Source organism: Pan paniscus, chromosome 16 (assembly GCF_029289425.2).
Source record: "Pan paniscus chromosome 16, NHGRI_mPanPan1-v2.0_pri, whole genome shotgun sequence".
NCBI classification, from domain to species: domain Eukaryota; kingdom Metazoa; phylum Chordata; class Mammalia; order Primates; family Hominidae; genus Pan; species Pan paniscus.
In genome coordinates this window covers 45,486,759-45,507,253 of record NC_073265.2, presented here as the reverse complement: position 1 = coordinate 45,507,253, position 20,495 = coordinate 45,486,759, and the positions used below count along the sequence as shown (strand labels likewise).

At 39.2% G+C, this 20,495-nt stretch overlaps 2 protein-coding genes across 4 annotated transcripts in view; one reads left to right on the top strand and one right to left on the bottom strand.

Annotated features, from left to right (window-relative positions):
• TEX9 (testis expressed 9) overlaps nucleotides 1-1,111 on the bottom strand; it is a 216,698-nt gene extending 215,587 nt beyond the window's left edge. Inside the window, exon 1 of one of the 2 annotated variants that reach the window (XM_034938815.4) lies at nucleotides 1,027-1,111. The gene's annotated coding sequence lies outside the window, so the exon portion shown is untranslated. The remainder of the gene's footprint in view (nucleotides 1-1,026) is intronic. The other variant, XM_055099057.2, reaches the window with a different exon arrangement.
• A 99-nt stretch (nucleotides 1,112-1,210) lies between these two features.
• Nucleotides 1,211-20,495, top strand: part of RFX7 (regulatory factor X7) — a 154,801-nt gene continuing 135,516 nt past the window's right edge. The window contains exons 1-2 of one of the 2 annotated variants that reach the window (XM_055099050.2): nucleotides 1,211-1,391; nucleotides 2,013-2,175. In XM_055099050.2, the coding sequence (XP_054955025.1) occupies nucleotides 2,015-2,175 (161 nt within the window). In that variant the 5' untranslated portion in view covers nucleotides 1,211-1,391; nucleotides 2,013-2,014. Of the gene's footprint in view, nucleotides 1,392-1,498; nucleotides 1,856-2,012; nucleotides 2,176-20,495 lie in introns of those variants that run through there. The other variant, XM_055099048.2, reaches the window with a different exon arrangement.

Here is a 20,495-nt window from a genome sequence, read left to right as displayed (position 1 = left end):
CAACCCTCACCACGTGCAAGCATTCAGTGTGAGTCTGGGCCTTAAGTCTGTGGGCCAGGACACAGGGCACAGTGGACAAAAGCAAGAGGGTTTCAGGCCAAGGCAGGGAACTGAGAACTCAAAGGCCAGGCAACCCAAGCCAATCAGATTCACCATCCACTAGGAGTCTAAAAGGTGGCAGAGCCCCACAGCCCAAAGTCCACACACAGCAGGAAAGTGGCCAGAGGATCTAACAGGTAGAAACCTGATAGACACTCTATCAGAAAAGTTAAAGCTGAAGGGCTCATAACACCCACGGGCCCAAAGAAAGGTCAGTGTGAGCTGAACAGCTGTTCCATTTGGTGCCAGAGGCCTTGGCTGTTGTATTCTACATCCACGCAGCCTCCCTGATCAGCCCCACCTAGAAAAGCCAATTCTTCTGCTCTTAAAGGAGACTGACTTATTTGTGGCAAAGCTATCATTTAGGTATGAATGGGAAGGGGGGGAATGGTGCGGAGTCTGCGGGGGGAGGGCGGGTGTTCAACGGGCTCCAAAGGAAGGAGCTCGTGGCTGACGCCTGAGCCTCCATGTTGTGAGTACTACATGCGTTTCTTTCAGAGGCAGGCAGGGGCCTTGGCTGCAGGGACCCTGACAAGCCGCGACTTGAGCTATGCTTTAGAGCCTGGGTGGAATTGGGAGCGGTATAAAGGAGGGAGGGCATTCCTGGAAAGGGGGTGGGGTGGGGTGGGGAGGTGGAGGGGAACAGCATGAGCAAAGGCACGAAGGAAGAATGAATCTGCTGCGCGTTGAGGATGGCATGGAGACTTCCCTGATTGGAGCCGGGAGTTCTTGCAGGGGGATGGAGGCCGCTATGATTGGATAGTTAAAGTGGGGCCAGATTTGGAGGGCTTTGAATGCCCGACCGAGGAGCACTCAACCCAGCTCCTGACTCGCGATTTCCGTCCAAGACTTAATTACCTAAAGGGTGGTTAATTCCAACGGGTGTTCTTCTTTGGGGGCTTCTGAAAAGTCAGTTTATCGTCTTACCTGCTTCAGTTCTCTTCATTTACTCAGGGAGGAAGTAATCCTCACATGCATGTGCAGGGGAGGGGGGATAATGTTGATTTCTCTTTACTTGCTTTGAAGATGCCTCCCCCGCCCAAATCCCATTTCCACGCCAAATATTATTAAATTTGGTTTCTCCTCCTCCTCCTCACGCAAGTTCTGTTTCTCTCGCCAGCACCTCCCCCACGTTTTCCTGCTCTCCACCAGCCGGGCCGGACTCCTCCCGGCCCCCAGCGGCGCGCTTCCCTGGCCCGCTGGCCCGCGCCGCCCTCAGCGCCGTGCGCCCCCCTCCCGGCCCGTCGCGCCCGCGGCCCGCACACCCTGGTCCACGCCCCCCCGGCGGAGCGGTAGGTGTTGTGCGGTCTGCGCCGGGCCGCAGTGCGGCTGCGCGCACTGGGCTGCCTCCGGGGCTGGCAGGGCAGCGGCGGCCGCGGCGGCGGCGGGGCCGGGAGCGAGCGGCGGCGGCGGCGTGGGGAGTGGCGTGGAGCGGTGCCTGGGGCTGCAGCAGCACGGGGACCCCGGAGTAGAAAGCCCCGGGGACAAGGAAGGAAGGCCTGGCCGCCAAATCCCTGAGCAACCGTTCTTCTTGGATTTTGGGGGGAGCCTGCCCCCCCTACTTCGTCTTCAAACGCCCCCATCTCACCCCCCCACAGCCCCGGCCGCTGACGGGAGGAGGCGGCGGCGGCAGCGGGGGGCTGAGGGGCGCCGCCATGCCTCTCCCGCGGTGAAGCACCCCGGCCGTGAGGAGCCGCTGGTCTCCCCGGTGATGTTCCCCAGGCGGCAGGCGAAAGCGACTCACTCGAGCCCTGGGGTAAAGGCCTAGCTTATCCAGCTTCCTTCCTCCTCCTCCTCCTCTTCCCCTCCCCCTCCCCCTCCTCCTCTCCCCCCTTCGTCCTCCCCTCCCGGTCTCTTCCCTCACCCTTCCCCGCGCCCCCATCTTTCCCTCCCTCCCTCCCACCCCTCTGCAGCGATGGCAGAGGAACAACAACAGCCGCCACCACAGCAGCCTGATGCCCATCAGCAGCTTCCCCCCAGCGCCCCCAACTCGGGGGTGGCCCTGCCAGCCCTTGTGCCCGGGCTGCCAGGGACAGAGGCCAGCGCGCTGCAACACAAGATCAAGAACTCCATCTGGTAAGAGGATCCTCCATCGCTCGCGTGAAAAAGCCCAGGCACATTTCTGCTGCAAAGTGGGTGGGGGGCGGCGGGCGGGGGGAGCGGAGGAGGAGGCTGATGCATTCATTGAATGTGGCTTTCCCCAGTCGGGTGCACATTTGTAGGACCTCTGGAGGTGTGCGGACTTTGCATCAATCAGCCCCTGTCTTCTTAGCTAAAAAATGCTTTTACCCCTTCCTCAATTGTGAGTGCAGATAAACAAGTTTTTTGGTTTTATTTTTTCACTCATTGTAACAGAAATATGGGTCGAAATTAAGTCATATTGCATGATGGTGGCATGAATTTGGAACTGGAGAATGTGAAATGTGTTTACTCCTTTTTGCAGCCATAGAAGGAGGAAGAAATGTATTGTGAATTTTCACCAGATACTGTGCGTAAGAATATTAATATGCAGCACAAAACCTAATGTGTCTCTTCCTTTCAGTTGGGTTAGCTGCTATTTCTGAATGTTTTTGCCTCCCTTATCCTAATATTAAATTTCTTTTTCAGGGAGTTTATTCTTTGCATTGATTGTGAAGAAAGTGCTTTTTTAGTATAAAATATTTTAAGATGGTAGTTTACAACAAACTGGTTTTTTTTTTCAATTAAAATATAGGGAATCAAATGTCTTGCCATTTGTATGTCTTTTTAAAAGAAACCATTGATGGAATATCTTTCGCTATTTTACTTTCTTGTATGAAAATTTCCAATATTTCAGCATTAAACTCCTAAAGTCTAGTGGGAATCTTTTAATAATTAAATACACTAAGTCCATCCGCTGTTAGAGCCATTGCAATATTCTTTGAACATGAACTTGCATTGTTTTGTAGGATTCTTCATTAACTGCCTTTTTTTTTTAAGTGTGGCAATATTTTTTAAATGGAAAGTAATATTTGGAATTTGGTCTAAGATTGCTTTTAATAGAAGTTTAAAAAGAGAATTTTATATGGTATTTTAAAAAGCCTTGATTTTGAAAATGGAAATGAAATCTTTGCAGGGCCATCATTGAATATGAGTACTAAAATATCAAAACTCATTTTCTCATTTTGAAAACATATCGTAAAGCAACTGGCGTTGCATGTACAGTATTTGCACATTTTTAAAGTGACAATTTTTAAATACAAGATTTAGGTTAGTTATATAGTAATTTTCATTATTTTCTTGGCATGCATCCATGCCGTCATGATGCTGATATGAAGTAGGTCAGTGCAGGCTTTAATAGTTTCATCAACAGTAGTTGGCAGTTGAGTATCTTGCTTTCAGTTTTAATTTTAAAATGAAGTTTAAATATTTTAAAGGAGAATTTTTTTGGCTTTGACAATAGTCATGTTGTGGCAACTTGAATAGGTCTGATAGATATGATTGGGGTGTGTGTGTGTGTGTGTGTGTGTGTGTGTGTGTGTGTGTGTGTGACAGAAAGCAGGCTTTATTCTTCAATGAATACCCTCACCCCCTTTTTAAAGCTATAATTTAAAAGAAGAGATGGTGAATATCTTGCTTGCCATCAAGGTTTTCACAAAACCAGTGTGTATGTGTGTGTGTTTTTAACCTCTAGTAACGTGATGTAACTTTGTGTTTCTGAAATCATCATTAAATTGAATTAAGCACCTTGGTTTTACATTCAGATGTGGGAAATCCAAGTTAATGGACTAAAATCTTTTAAGAGAGACAAATTTTAAAAGTTGAATTAGTAATGTATATTTTAATTGATTATGAGAACAAGGGGGAAAGGAATCTTCACTTTATAGTTTTAAAATAAGTGAGTTGTGGAGGCAACTGAGTGAAATGTTTGAATAATGATGATAGTCGAGTGCACTTTTTGGCAAATAATGTGTAAATTTAATTTTTTTTTATATTGGCACATCCATTACAGCCTAACTGCTCTGACTTTAACATGAGAAAAACTTCTGAAGTAGAGTGCACTCCAGTTTTTGGTACTTGTTCTGAAAAAATAATGGGCAACAAACACGTGAATCCCAAAATATGAAATTTTATATTTTTGTTTTAAAATTGTAATGATACACTTATTGGCATCTGATGTTCAACTTTAGAAATCCTATTTGCAAAAATGATTTTTATATACTTAAAATTTCAGAATAAACAACATTTGTAGATAATAAACAAAATTAGTAAATATACTTAATAGTGTCATACCCCCTGCTCCACAAGAATGGATTTATATTATTCATCAAGTGACTATGTAAAATAAAGATACCAAAAGTGAAAACTCCTTTACTACCATATATTCCTAAGAAATAGTATATATGTATTAAATTTAAATCATTTTTAATAGATGATTGCAGTTAGATATTTCACATTTTTGAGGCAATAATATTATTTTACAAATTATTTTATCACCTGATAATATTCTGAGAGACTATCAGTTTTGTACTGCTTCCTGAATCATCCTTTGGTGCCATTATTAATGAGAATTTAAAATTACACTCAAAAGAAATGTGACATTTAAAAATTATCAAATGGGTTTTGCATTTGGTTTATCATAGTTTCTAAATTACTGGGCTTGCATATCACAAACAAGTCTGTACTTGTCCTCCTACTCTACAAATATAAATATAGTATGTGATGTAGGCCTTTTACTGGACAATAAGTTATCAGTTCATAATTTATTCTGTTTATTAAACTGAAATACGGTTTGATAAAAGTGTGTGCATTGAAATATCAGGCATTAAATGAGTCTGGAAAAAAAGCATTCAAAGTTGAGTGGAAAAGAGTTGGAAATATATTTTAAAGGTAATTATAGAAAATAAGGTTAGTACAAAATTGACAGTGTTGTTATGTTTCTATAATATGGTTATGAATACCTTCAAGTTAATTCTAGGTTAACAAGCTTGCATGTTTCTTACCCTTACTCATTCTTACTCCATAGACAAAAGGTCCAAATCACTGACACTATTCACTAGAAAGGAGATTTCTTAGTAGGCATGTGCTTTAGTACTGAATATGCTGTAAGGTTATTTGTATTTTCTAAAAAGTAGAATTCCAAAATTAGCTTTTTGTTGTTAAAAAAAAAAAAAAGAAAACTAGTAGCCCATGTATTTTTACCTAAAACAAGGCCACAACCCAACCTAACTGCAAACTTCTTTTAGCTTAAATTGTACCCCTCTTTGGTTACTTCAAAAAAAAAATAAATAAATAAAAGAAATACCAAAGCAAGTTTTCCCTTCCTCTTATCTCTCAGTGTCTTCGTAGTTTAGTGAAAATTTTTTAGTGTAAGCAACAGTAAACACATTTACTAAGTCCTTTTATTTACCTTTTTAAGGCAGTTTTACTTGAAACCCTGATAGAATAAAATTGTTGTGGAAAAAATAGGATTGAGATGGTTTCTGCCTGTTTGTGAACTGAGATCATACCTACATGAGTGGGAGTGAATAACATATTTGCAGTGAGGCTGTAACATAGATACAGGTTGATCATCCCTAATCCAAAATCCCCCAGAATTCAAGATGCTCCAGAATCTGAAACACTCCAAAATCCCAAACGTTTTTAGTGCCACAAGTGAAAAATTCCACACCTGACTTCATTGAATCACACACAAAATTATTTAAAATATTGTATAGGCCAGGCGCGGTGGCTCACACCTGTAATCCCAGCACTCTGGGAGGCTGAGGCTGGCGGATCACCTGAGGTCAGGAGTTCAAGACCAGCCTGGCCATGGTGAAACCCCGTCTCTACTAAAAATACAAAAAATTAGCCGAGGGTGGTGGTGCCCACCTGTAATCCTGGCTACTCGGGAGGCTGAGGCAGGAGAATCGCTTGAACCCAGGAGGCGGAGGTTGCTGTGAGCCGAGATCGCACCATTGCACTCCAGTCTGGGCAACAAGAGCAAAACTCCTTTAAAAAAAAAATTGTATAAAAATTACCTTCAGGTTATGTGTATAAGGTGTATATGAAACATAAATGAATTTCTTGTTTAGACTTGGGTTACATCCCTAAGATACTCATTACACATATGCAAATATTCCAAAATCCAAAATAATAAATTGGAGGCACACTAGGCGCAGTGGCTCACGCCTGTAATCCTAACACTTTGGGAGGTCAAGGTGGGCAGATTGCCTGAGTTCAGGAGTTTGCGACCAGCCTGGGCAACACGGTGAAACCCCGTCTCTACTGAAATCCAAAAAATTATCCAGGTGTGGCATCGTGCGCCTGTAGTCCCAGCCACTTGGGAGGCTGAGGCAGGAGAATCCCTTGAACCCAGGAGGTGGAGGTTGCAGTGAGCCGAGATCATGCCACTGCACTCCAGCTGGGCGACAGAGCGGGACTGCGGTTCAAAATAAAAAACTAAAAATAACAAATAAATAAATAAGTCGGAAGCACGTATGATCCCACGCATTTCAGATAAAAGATAGTCAACTTGTATTAAACTTGTACCTGAAAATTCAAAAGAAATCCTGATGTTTTATTTCAGAAAATATTCCAATACTGCATTTACTCAAATTTAGGGATTCTTAAAAGAATTTGTTATCAATTACTGTTTTTATTTCTGTAAGTTTATTTGCAGGCAAGACCTCATAAGCCTCTTCTTAAAACGGTCATATAAGATCTATCGTTTTGCCCACTTTATGGAAAGAGATAAACAATGACAAAAGACCTATAAGATTCTACTGATTCCTTATTAGACCCTGGAAAAAATGCTGGGGTCAGAGTTCCTTATCTTTATTCAATCCTGTAAGGCATGCATACTTCTGTATCTGCTATATTTTAGGCTGAAAATTATAATAAAAGTAGAATTATATATATGATCTATTTTGGATGTTTTCTGAATTCTAGTTAAAACCCAAATTGAACAGTTTTGTTTTACTTTCTTATGATGATGACAATCAACATCTAGATATTAAGTGATTAATCTCTTGTTTCCATCTTAGTTACAGGGAGCTGTGTTTGGTGATCCAGAAGGTTTACATAGTGATGCCATATTAGTTCTGATTACAGTCCGCCATCCTAGAATGCAGTGGTTCAGTTTTATTCTTGGTTTTTGAATCAGGTAGTTTATTAACTCTGTTGAGAAATATTGTTCCTTCAGCTACAGTGGAAAACATGTACTATAAATTCATAACTTTAGAGTTTACTTTAACTGGAAGTCTATGATTTTCATTTTGCTTTAAAAATACAGACCGACTAGCACATCAGCTGGCTTCCATGTATTTTTGGTTAGTAGGTTGACCTCCTACCTACCCTGAGTTTAGCCTGTCTTCAATACCAAGCACACAAAAGACTTAAGATGCATTTTGCATATCCGTATTGAGGCTAGCTGTGTCCCAACATGGTTTCTGGTTCCAGAAGGAAGGCAGTTCCTTGCTCTCCTATGATTTTAAACTGATAAAATTGTCTTCCCTATTGACAAAAGTTAATTGCAAGTTAAGCAATTCCAAGCCTGTTGATTTTCTTGTCTTGTTTAGGTTGGGTAGTGGATATGTACGTATTTAAATGATTGACCAATTTGCTCTCTCCATTGAAAGGTGTCTTGAATGATGGTATGTGCAGGACTGATTTGGTTTATGTCTAACTGTAAATTTTTGGTATTATTTGGGGGAAATGAGCTTCATAGTGGTAGAAAAGAGAGAAGTGTCTTGTTATGAAAGATGCATTGGATTAAGAATTATGTTGCATTACTTTTTCCATTAGAAAATAATATTGCATGCTAAAATTGTGCAAATGAAAATTAAAATAAGCCTTATCATATACTTATATTTGAGGACTTTAAGCAAGAAGAGTTTGTAAGTACTTAAATGAGTATCTGCTATATACAAAGTATGCCAGAGACTGGCATTTGAGGAATGCCCATTCACTTGTAATATTAACCTTGTAAAATTGACCTAAGCAAAAATATGCAATAAAACTTCTCTTTTATTCAGTTAGGGGACCAGGAAAAGAAGTGACAAGTGTCAAGGTATGCATTGTGGAAAAAGTAGACCTTAGTTTCCTCATTTACAAAATGAGAGATCTGTACTAAGTGACCGTGAAGGTTCCTGAGATTCTAACACTGTTACTAAATCAATATTGACAACAATAATAAAACCAAAAGCACAATGAAAGACTAATATAATTAATTTATCATGGGCAATCAACAGAACATTTTCATTGGATGAATTATTAGGATTTGTCAGTGTTTCCTTGGGTGTTAGCTGAGGAGGACTTGCTTATTGCTACCTTGTGCAAGGGTTCTGTTATGTGAGATTAACTGTGCAAATCTTTATTGAGCATATATTACATTTAAAGTAGTTAAGAGCTGTTTATTGTGCAAAAGTAAGGCTATGCAGTAATCCTGGTTGTTGGGGAGTTTACTAACTGCTGGTTGAGAGATTGTAGTAGGGAGGCTGTTTGTGTGCTGCTTTTGTTTTGTCTTCTTTATAAAGAGATGTTTAACCTTATCCCATAATAGTAATGTAATATTTTAAGGCAGTGAATGTCATATTGTAGATTCAATTATATAAATAAGAAAAGTATGTACTCTTTCAGAATAATTTAGTGCAGAGTTGAGCTTCACAGCTATTCCTCTTCATCTAGGATAGACATTTTAATAAGTAATCATGACAGAATGTTCTTTGTAAATTATAAGGAACATGATAGTAAGATGGTTATTCCACATCTCTGAGCAAAGTAGACTACTCTTGTCCAGTGCCTCCTATTCTACCATTCTCTTTCTGTTTAGTCTTTTAGTTGCTTTCTTTTCTGCTTTTTGGAGGGTTCTAAGTTCGAGTTAAAGATGAGAAGCATGGGCCAGTAGGAGGAAGAATCTTCCTGCTTTGGGTAGGATAATAAAATAAGGAACAATAAACACTAAGGCCTTAATGCACTTACTTGCTGACTATGAGATTAAGATATTTGGCACTCAACCCACATAAATAAATACCTTAAAACATGATTTTTCTTTTTTTGCGACTGTAAATAGGCATTTACTTTTTCTATTTCACTAACTGTATGCCTCCTATTTATAAGACAAAATAGAAACATGAGGTTTGGTTAATTATGTACAACCTCTCTATCAGGCATCTATTACCGTAGCTCATATATATATAACAAAAAGTTGTGTGGGAGGTGAAATTTTCTATTTCCTCGTAACTGAGCACAAACCGAAAAATTATGATATTCCTTACTATTTGAGTCTTGCTTTTTTCCTGAGTGCAGAAAGTGAAAGATCAGAAAGTGACAGATTCCAATCTGTTATGTCTTGGATTTTTGGGAGGCATGAGTCCATATGGTACACACTACCATGTCTTCCAAATAGCCTTATCTGAAATAAAAAAAATAAATTATCTGAACCCATTTGTTGTCTAAATTTGAATAGCAAAGGTTTAGATAGCAAAGGATACCTTTACACCCATTCCAACACAGGATTGGCAAATTGATTGGAACTTGCATGCTAAGTCTGATTGATTAGTGATATTTCTAGCAAGGGCATGGGAATAAGAAGTAATGATACACATGCCCTATAATTGCCACCCTTTTTCTTTCCAAAATCAGTAATTTTTAATTTGAGCTCTCTTATAGATGAAGCATTACAGCAATGGCTATCTTGGGGAGGGAGAGTCACTAGGGCTATTGTCTTGCCATTTATGATGCCTAGTTTTAAGGTATAAACCAAGCATGGAGAGCACTTGGTTTGTGTGTTTTTCTGTTTTTCTGTGGCTTTTCTGTTTTGAGCACCTGTATTGCCAAGTAGCTACAAGATGAGAACAGGGCACTTTGGGAGGCCGAGGTGGGCGGATCATGAGGTCAGGAGATCAAGACTATCCTGGCTAACATGGTGAAACCCCGTCTCTACTAAAAATATAAAAAATTAGCCAGTCACAGTGGCGGGGCCTGTAGCCCCAGCTAGTCAGGAGGCTGAGGCAGGAGAATTGCTTGAACCTGGGAAAAGCAGGGGCTGCAGTGAGCCAAGATCACGCCACTGCACTCCGGCCTGGGCGACAGAGTGAGACTCCATCTCAAAAAAAAAACAACAAACGAGAACAGGGGATTACTGTATGAATCCCCTGAATGTATGTACTTTTTCTTTGCTTCCATTATCTTATTTCTCTGCTTATGTATGTGCTGGTCTGGTCCCATTACCTGCTACCTTAAGAATGTTGTTTCTGCTGATATAAGTGTCTAACTTTAAGATCCAGCTTGTGAAACATGTCTCACGAACCTTTCGTCAATTCCCAGGGGAACAATGATCTGAGTTGTGTAATTTAATTTTTTTCAGTAGTTTAGACTGGCCTTTCCTAAGGTAAGTCCATTTTAGTGAGTTTTTACTGAATTTAAATGAAACACTCTCATTTTCTAATACGTAAAGTTGATAGGAATTTGGAGATTGAATATATCTGAAACAAAGTAATCACTTGCAGAATCAGTAGTCTACAATATGACAGTAAAATATGTTATTTCTATATGGCAACACCAAGAACTTACCATTGTTTTTGCAGTAAGCATGAAATTTAAAAATTTAATTGGATGAGTGTCACTTCAGTGACATCTTGCTTAGAGTAAAGTTGGTGCTTCTGGGAACCTGAGAAACGTATTCCAACAAGATGCTTTAGTTAATGTAAGTGAATCACTTCCGTAATTTGATTGCAGTCATTACATCTATTAATAAGATATATCAAAGCAATCTGTGATCAAAATTTAACTGTCATATTATAAAATGCATGTCCTTTTTTCTGAAGCAGGAGCTACTAGCAAGCAGCATTTTAGGCAGATTCTACATGTACAGGTTTTTAAGAAGTCAGAAGGTCAACGATAAATTCTGAATTTATAGAATCATGTAGTCAGGGAAAACTGAATTCAGTACACATTTGCTTTAATGACTGCCACATACAAGGCATAAAAAGGTTAAAAAAGTGTAAGACAGTCTTACCACTTTAAAACATTCACCCTCTTTTGTGGTAGACTCATCAACTGAGTTTATCAAAAGTAAGTTTTGTTAAATGCAGTAATGGCGTATAAGCAGTGTTATAAACAAATACAGAATTAGGTGAGGGAGAGATTCAATGAGGACATAATATTTTTACTGACAAAATTCAGGATAGTGGCCTTAATGAAAAATCAAGGGATGGGCTATAAATCCAAACACACTTAACAGTATACTTACTTGGTCATTGTTATTCTCACTAGCAGAAATTAGATTCAGAGTTATGATGACAGTGAGCTTTGCCAATAATGTGAATAAATAGAGGAAAATGGCTTGGGAGAAAATTTGCTTGACTAAGGAATAGGATTTCCACTAACTAATCACAATCCTCTCATGTTAAGTTTTGATGTACAAGTAGAAGAAAGAATATAAAGTAATAGTAGAGAAGAAAAGGATGTGAGCTGGGTGCGAACTGGGGCAGAGTACCAGAGTACAGGTTGCCACAACCAATGTCACCTTAAACTTGGCCTTTCACAACCATGATTTTTCTATGCCTTAGTACCTTGCCACCTCAAATTGTTTTCATTTACTCTCGTTTCATTTACTTTCATTTCACTACTCATTTCAGTTACTCTAATTCTTTTGATAGTAGATATCACTTTTCCTTCTTTCCATCAGTCTGGCAGCATTGGTTTCATCTTTTATTTTTCTCTCATCCTCGTGTCCAGTATTTTAACAAGTTTCCCAGTTTGCAGTGTAGCTTAAATTTCTCCTTGTCTTCCTATTTCCACTGCTGATATGGTTTGGCTGTGTCCCCACCCAGATCTCATCTTGAATTGTAGCTCCCATAATTCCCACCTGTTGTGAGAGGGACCTGGTGGGAGATAATTGAATCATGGGGGCAGTTTTCCCCCATACTGTTCTCATGGTAGTGAATAAATCTAATGAGATCTGATGGTTTTATAAAGGGAAACTTCTTTCACTTAGCTCTCTCTTTCTCTCTTGTCTGCTGCCTTGTAAGATGTGCCTTTCACTTGCCACCATGATTGTGAGGCCTCCCTGCCACGATTATGAGGCCTCCCCATCCACATGGAACTGTGAGTCCATTAAACCTCTTTTTCCTTATAAATTACCCAGTCTCGGGTATGTCTTTATCAACAGTGTGAAAACAGATTAATACAGTAAATTGGTACTGGTAGAGTGGGGCACTGCTGTAAAGATAACCCAAAAATATGGAAGTGACTTTGGAACTGGGTAACAGGCAGAGACTGGAACAGTTTGGAGAGCTCAGAAGAAGACAGGAAAATGTGAGAAAGTTTGGAACTTTGTGAGAAAGTTTGGAACTCCCTAGAGACTTGTTGAATGGCCTTGACCAAAATGCTGATAATAATATGGACAGTGAAATCCAGGCTCAGGTGGTCTCTGATGGAGATGAACCTGTTGGGAACTGGGTTCTTGCTATGCTTTAGCAAAGATACTGGCAGCATTTTACCCCTGCCCTAGAGATTTGTGGAACTTTTAACTTGGGGGAGATGATTTAGGGTATCTGGCAGAAGCAATTTCTATGCAGCAAAGCGTTCAAGAGGTGACTTGGGTGCTGTTAAAAGCATTCAGTTTTAAAAAGGAAACAGAGCATAAAAGTTCAGAAAATTTGCAGCCTGATGATGTATTAGAAAAGAAAAACCCCTTTTCTGAGAGAAGTTCAAGCCTGCTGCAGAAATTTGCGTAAGTAACGAGGAAACAAGTGTTAATCACCAAGACAATGGGGAAAATGTCTCCAGGGCATGTGAGAGGTCTTCATAGCAGCCCCTCCCATCACAGACCCAGCGGCCTAGGAGGTAAAAATGATTTCATGGGCCAGTCCCAGAGCCTCCCTGCTCTTTGCAACCTAGAGACTTGGTGCTCTGCATCCCAGCAGCTCCAGCCATGGCTAAAAGGGGAAATCTTTACGTAGATTTCAGAGGATGTATGGAAACAGCTGGATGTCCAGACAGAAGTTTGCTGCAGAGGTGGAGCCCTCATGAAACCTCTGCTAGGGCAGTGTGCAATGGAAATGTGGGGTTGAAGCCCCTACACAGAGTCCCCACTGGGGCACTGCCTAGCAGAGCTGTGAGAAAAGGACCACCATCCTCCAGACCCCAGAATGGTAGATCCACCGATAGCTTGCACTGCACACCTGGAAAAGCTGCAGACACTCAACACCAGCCCATAAAAGCCGCCAAGAGAGGCTGTATCCTGCAAAGCCACAGGGGCAGAGCTGCTCAAGACCATGGGAACCCACCTCTTGAATCAGTGTGACCTGGATGTGAGACATGGAGTCAAAGGAGATCATTTTGGAGCTTTAAAATTTGACTGCCCCACTGGATTTGGGACGTGCATGGGGCCTTTAGCTCCTTCGTTTGAACAATTTCTCCCATTTGGAATGGGAGTATTTATCCAATGCCTGTACCCCCATTGTATCTAGGAAGTAACTAGCTTTTTGATTTTACAGGCTCATAGGTGGAAGGGATTTGCCTTGTCTTGGGTAAGATTTTGGACAGTGGACTTTTGAGTTAATGCCAAAATGAGTTAAGACTTTGAGGGACTGTTGGGAAGGCATGATTGGTTTTGAAATGTGAGGACATGAGATTTGAGGGGGGCAGGGTGGAATGAAATGGTTTGGCTCTGCCCCCACCCAAATCTTATCTTAAATTTAGCTTCCATAATTCCCACGTGTTGTGGGAGGGACTTGGTGGGAGATAATTGAATCATGGGACGATTTTCCCCCATACTGTTCTCATGGTAGTGAATAAGTCTCATGAGATCTAATGGTTTTATAAGGAGAAACCCCTTTCACTTGACTCTGATCTTCTCTTGTCTGCCACCATGTAAGACAAGCCTTTTGCCATGATTGTAAAGCCTCCCCAGCCATGTGGAACTGTGAGTCCATTAAACCTCTTTTTCTTTATAAATTACCCAGTCTCAGGTATGTCTTTAACAGCAGCATGAAAACAGACTAATATGACTGCCAAGACCATAATTCAGTATTTCACCATGTCATTCCTGGATTATTACAGCAGCAACATAGCTGTTCTGTGTCCTTGTCCTTTTTCCCCACTGCACTATGCTGTATGTTGCAGTCAAAATAAGCCTTCTTGCTATTCACCAGCATTCAACATCCACTTCAGTCCCTCAGGCATCTCACTGTTTGCCTTATATTCTGTGATCCTACTTTCATTCCTGCTTTACATCTTTTCTGTTTTACATCATTTCCTTGTCTCCAAACCCTATTTAATTACATCTTTTTTATTTTTATTTTTTTTTTGAGACAGAGTCTTGCACTGTCACCCAGGCTGCAGTGCAGTGGCATGATCTCAGCTCACTGCAAGCACCACCTCTCCCGCCTCAGCCTCCCGAGTAGCTGGGACTACAGGCACCCACCACCACACCCGGCTAATTTTGTTTTTGTATTTTTAGTAGAGTTGGGGTTACACTGTGTTAGCCAGGATGGTCTTGATCTCCTGACCTCGTGGTCTGCCCACCTTGGCCTCCCAAAATGCTGGGATTACAGGCGTGAGCCACTGCGCCCAGCCATTTAATTACATCTTAATCATTTTTGAAGCCATAGCTCAAGTACTCTGAAACATTTGTTAGCTACTGTAGTACACATTGACCTTTTCTTGACTTCATAGTGTGTAGTGAGTTCTGTACAATTTATCACTTAATCACTCATTTTTTTTCCAGTGCTGTTCTAATAAACAAGCTATTTGAAGGTGGGGACAACAATTTTGCATCTTTTTATTTTTCACCTAGTGGTAGGTACTAGTGAATATCTTTTTTTGTTTACTGCATTCTTAGAGGCACTTTTATTTTTTTCTACATATTGTTTCTGTATTTGATAACATAATGTGGTAATTTTCTCCCAAAACAAGATATTAAACTGATGGTACACTTTACAGAATAAAGGACTTACAGCAATTGATACTTTTTAAAATTGCATTTGTGAAACTGAAGTAATCATTTGTTGAGAGTTTCAGTTTTCCCAATCCCATATCTTTCACTATGTACCTAGATTTAATAATGTGTGTTCCAAATGAAAGCCATTGTGTCCTTCATCTAAAAACCACTGAGCAGATGACTACTACATGGTTCAGCAACCTTTCGTGACTGAGTATACAACAGTAGTTAGGGTTTTATGGACTGGTTAGTTATTTTGTATTCCAGCCTAGTTCCCAAGAGATAAACTTGGAATTTTAAAGACCCCTTAACATTGAATTGGAGATGGCTTTTTTAAGTTTGGTCCTAGCAGAGGGTTTGAGCTATTTTTTTTTAGGAGACAAGACCCAAGGCTAAGATAACTTGTTTGAGTTATGGCCAAAGCCTGAAGGTGGCAAAGGAAACCTGTCGGTGAGGGCAGATAAGGAAGGAGGTAGATTTATTTGGGAAGTATGGAAGGAATAGGACTAAAATAGGAAAACAACTGTGAGGGCCTGAAGTGTTTCAAATTCATACAAGTGGCTACCCTGGCTACTGATGTAGAGCTTTCTTTCCTTCCTTCCTTTTTGGGTGGGGGGCAGGGGTCCAAAGATCTTGCTTTTAAAGACCCTTTCAGCTTTAAAATTGTATTTTATATTGTGCTACTTGGTTACAGCAGTGGTTCTCAAATTATGACCCTATTAGCACCACCTGGGAACTTGTTAGAAATTTAAATTTGGGGGCTCCCCCAACCCAGAATTGCTATAACAGAAACTCTTGGGCTATGGTTAGCAGTGTTTGTTTTAACGAGTCTTCCGGGAGATTCTCATTCTCTAACTGAAACCGAAGTTTGAGAAACTACTGGATTAGAGGAGTCATCTTCTTAAAAACAAAACAAGCACTTTGGGAGGCCAAGGCAGGCGGATCACGAGGTCAGGAGATCAAGATCATCCTGGCTAACATGGTGAAACCCCGTCTCTACTAAAAATACAAAAAATTAACCAGGCGTGGTGGCGAGCACCTGTAGTCCCAGCAACTCGGGAGGCTGAGGCAGGAGAATGGCGTGAACCTGGGAGGCGGAGCTCGCAGTGAGCCGAGATCCCGCCACTGCACTCCAACATGGGCAACAGAGCGAGACTCCAACTCAAAAAAACAAAACAACAACAACAACAACAGTTAGGCCAAAGTCTCATGTTGCAAAGTTATAGTATGGTAGTCCCCCATTATCTGCAGTTTCACTTTCTGAAGTTTCAGTTACTTGCAGTCAACCACAGACCAAAAATATTAAATGGAAAATACCAGAAAAAAAATTTGTGAGTTTTAAATTGCTCCCTAGTCTGAGTAGTGTGATGAAATCTTGTGCCATCCTGCTCCATCCTGTCCTTTAGTCACTTGATAGTCATCACAGTTAGGTGTATGGTAGTGCTATGTTCAAGTAACCGTTATTTTACTATGTATTATAATTACTTATTTTACTATTTATTCTATTTCGTTCTTATAATTAATCATTAGTTATTGTTTATCTCTTACTATGCCTAATTTATAAATTAAGCTTTATTATAGGTATGTACAGGAAAAAACATAGTATATATAGGATTCTGTACCATCTGTGGTTTCAGGCATCCACTGGGGGTACTGGAAGATATCCCTTGAGAATGAGGGGGGACTACTTTATTTTCAATCATTCTTAAGTCCTCCAAGGTGGAATTCATAATTCCATAATTTTAATGTTTTTGAATATAATCCTACAGCCTCATTTTAAAAGTTTAAAGTATTGTAAGTATACACTTTTCCTCTAAACTAAAATCTTTAGTGTCAGTAATTGTGTATTAAATGAACTGATGAAAAAAATTAAACACATAGTGTTTAGTCATCATTATCTTCTTTTTTCTTTAGAGCACTTAGTGTCTTAATCATAGTTTTTTTAAGTTCCCAGTCTGATAATTCCAAAATCTGTCATATCTGAGTCTGGTTCTGATGCTTGCTTTGCTTCTTCAGTTGAATGAAAAAGATGGAACATAGTTCCATAGTTCATTTACGTAGTTCAATTACATAATTCCATAGTTCAATTCCATAGTTTAATTACAAAAGGTGTAACATAAGCATAATGGGAATATCAGAAGTGGAAGAAAGAAAGGAACAGAAGAAATATTTGAAGTAATAATAACTTGAGGATTTCCCAGAATTAATGACAAACACCAAATCCAGGAAGCTCAGAGGACACCAAGCATGGTAAATACCAAAAAAAAAAAAAAAAAAATGCCTAGGCATATTTTACTCAACCTGTAGAAAATTAGAGAAAATCTTGAAAGAAGCCAGAGAGAAAAAAACCACTGTACCTACAGAGGAATAAAGATAAGAATTATATCATATTTGAACTGAGAAAGCATGCAAGCGAGAAGAAAGTGCAGTGAAATATTGGTGTTGAAGAAAAAGAAAGTAAAACCGCCAACCTAGAATTTTGTATCCAGCAAAATTATTCTTCAAAAGTGAAAGAGAAATAATGACTTTCTCAGAGAAACAAAACTTGGAATTTGTCAACTGGTAGAACTGCCTTGCACAAAATGTGAAGAGGTCTTCAGAGAGAAGGAAAATGATAAAGGTCAGCAATTCAGATCTATATAAAGGAAGAGTGAGAAGAAATAAATGAAAATAACACCTTTTATTTTTCTTATATTTACTTGATCTAATAGATAACAGTTCAAAATAATAACGGTGTATTCATTGAGTATAGCTCATGGATAAGCGAAATGAATAACAACAGTGTCATTCACTGCTGGGATGAAGGAATTGAGAATACTCTAAGGTACTTGCACTAATCGTGAAGCAGTATAGTGTTATTTGAAAGTGGACTTGGATTAGTCATAAATGTATATTGCAAACTCTAGAGCAACCAATAAAAAAAATTTGTTAATAAAGGAAGTGTAATTGGTTGCTAAGAGACTTGAGAATATGGAATCATATAAAATGCTCAAATTCAGAATGGAAGACAAAAGAGAAATGGAAACAACATGGGCAATGAATAGTAAAAAGTTAAAGATATGGTCCATATCAATTCAGTTATATCAGTAATCATTTCAAGTGTGGATGTTTTAAATAACACCAATTAAAAGACTGTCAGAGTGGATAAAAAAACAAGACTCAGCTATATGTTGTCTGCAAGTTTATCCTTTACAGTAACCAATTTCATTTTATCATTTAGTAACCAATTACTTGTAATATATTTCATGAATGTGTTGTAACACTGAAGTTGAGAACCTTTGCAAAATACTATAAGCCAGTGGCAAAGTGCTTAAATTACAGAGGTGAAGAGGAAATGGCCATATTTGGTGCCAGTGTTATGTATAAACCACTTAATTTTTCTACTTACAATTAATTTTACAAGTAATTATTGAGCACTTCTTATGTGGATTCTGATTTTTTTAAAACAGCTTGATTGAGATAATTTACATACCAAAGAGTTTTTCCTGTATTAAATAGATTTGAGGAACCTCCAAATAGAAAGCAAGCTCCCTTTTGTTCTTTGATGGTTGGCCACTCAAACTCCCATCCGAGTTTTGGGTGCTACCTTTCTTTGGGGCTGCAGTTTACTTTTGATGCCCTTCCTCAGTAAAGGGTTTCAGCTATTTATAGCTTTCATTATATTCATGGTAATAAGGAAATCATTGGGTACAAACTTGAAAAGTAGTGGGTAATTTACATCAGGGTCCCACTTTTATTAAATAGCAGGTCTTATCACAATGCTTAAGTATTTACAATTTTCTCTCTGTATTACTTTCTTATTCCATCTTTGCTTCTAGCCCATTTAAGCCTGGGTTTTCTTTCTCAGCTCCTTTTATCACTTTGTTCTTTTTCCTCCAGCTCTGCCTCTGAAATTAAGTGCCCAGTCTTTGGCTTCCTGAAAATGATGATCAGAGTTTGTTACTTAACAGTTTCCCTGAACTAATTTCCCCTAGGGTGTACTGTATCTGTTTGTCACTCTTTCCAAAGGTATTTCTTGCTTTTAATCCTTCTTTACGTGACTTCCCTCTGGGTAACTAGTAGGTATTCCTGTTGAATACCTACATTTGTATTTCCTTTTACTCTTTTAGTTAATCATGAATTCCCCACCTTTCCTGATAGTCACTATGATAGGTAGACTCTGTAGGTGGCCCCAAAATATTTGCATTGGTGTATTATTACATCTCCTTTAAAGCTTGTGTTTAATAAATATGGATTACATTTGTATCTAGTCTAAAGACACAAGATAATAGCCAATAAATTGTGAAAGGAAGTATTTCCTCAACACTTCTGTAGTACAGAGTGTTTGTAGTGGAAAATTCAGAACCTCCTATTTTGTCTCCCTGTCTTTTGTTGCTCCTTGAATTTTTCTCCATCCCCTTTTTGTTTTCTTGTTTTTCCTCTCTTGTTCTTACCCTTTTCCCGTTCTCTTTTTATATTTTTTCTCTGTCTTCCACTTCCTCTCCCATCTTAAAAGAAAATAGTTATTCATATAATTTATAAAAATATTGTGTCTGCTTTTAACATTTAGAATCTGAGAAGTTAACAGCTTTTTATTAGGTTGTTTCAAAGTTTAATTAGGTTGTCTAAGAAAATATGTGATTAGCCTTTGATATAAAAATATTATTACAAAATCATTTAATAATGTCCTATAGGGAAGATGTGAGTCAGCAAGCAGGTTTATAGAAGGAAACGGTTATGCTAGATTGTTTACTTGCTTGTAGTCTCCAGATATAAAGATACCAAATTTCAACCTGTTGCAGGCACCTGTTGAAGGCAGAGAGGAATTAAGCTAGAAAGACATTTTGGTGTTCCTAACTTCTAAAGTGAGATGTGATTGGGATTCCTGACTTCTAAAGTGAGATGTGAAATGTTGTGAATTACCTACATTTTCAGCCTATTTGGAGAGAAGTACGATTTATGTCTTGCTTTAAATAATAGAATAAAATCTCTATAATTGTTTAAAATCAGTTTTTAAGTAAGTTGGAGTGCATATTCCAGCACTGGCAGTGCAGTATAAACAATGGAGAGGTAGCTCAGACAGGGCTCTCCATAAAGAAGACAATGACCCATGAGGGACTGTAACTGAAACCCAGCAAGAGAAATCCAGTTTTATAAGAAATTGTTTTGGGATGTCAGTTGTACAGTGTTTGTTACTTGTTTATATAGCTGAGGTTACATGTGTTAATCTTTGCTATGACTTAAAAGAGATAAATGGGCTCTGGAGTTATTGTGGCAGATTAAAAAACAAAACAATTATATTTTAGACCTGCATATTTTGGCTGTTTTGGACTACAGTTGTTCATCCCTTGAGTTCCAAATGTAAAAATGTTACATTCAGTAATATCTAATTGTGAAATCTTGTTTGTTACTGCCATTCTTGTTCTTTTTTTATTCAGAATCTTAAGTAGTATTTTTGTTATAATACTAATACAAATCAGCGATAAAGGAGGCATCAACAAATCAGTAGGAGGATTGTTTAAGAAATGGT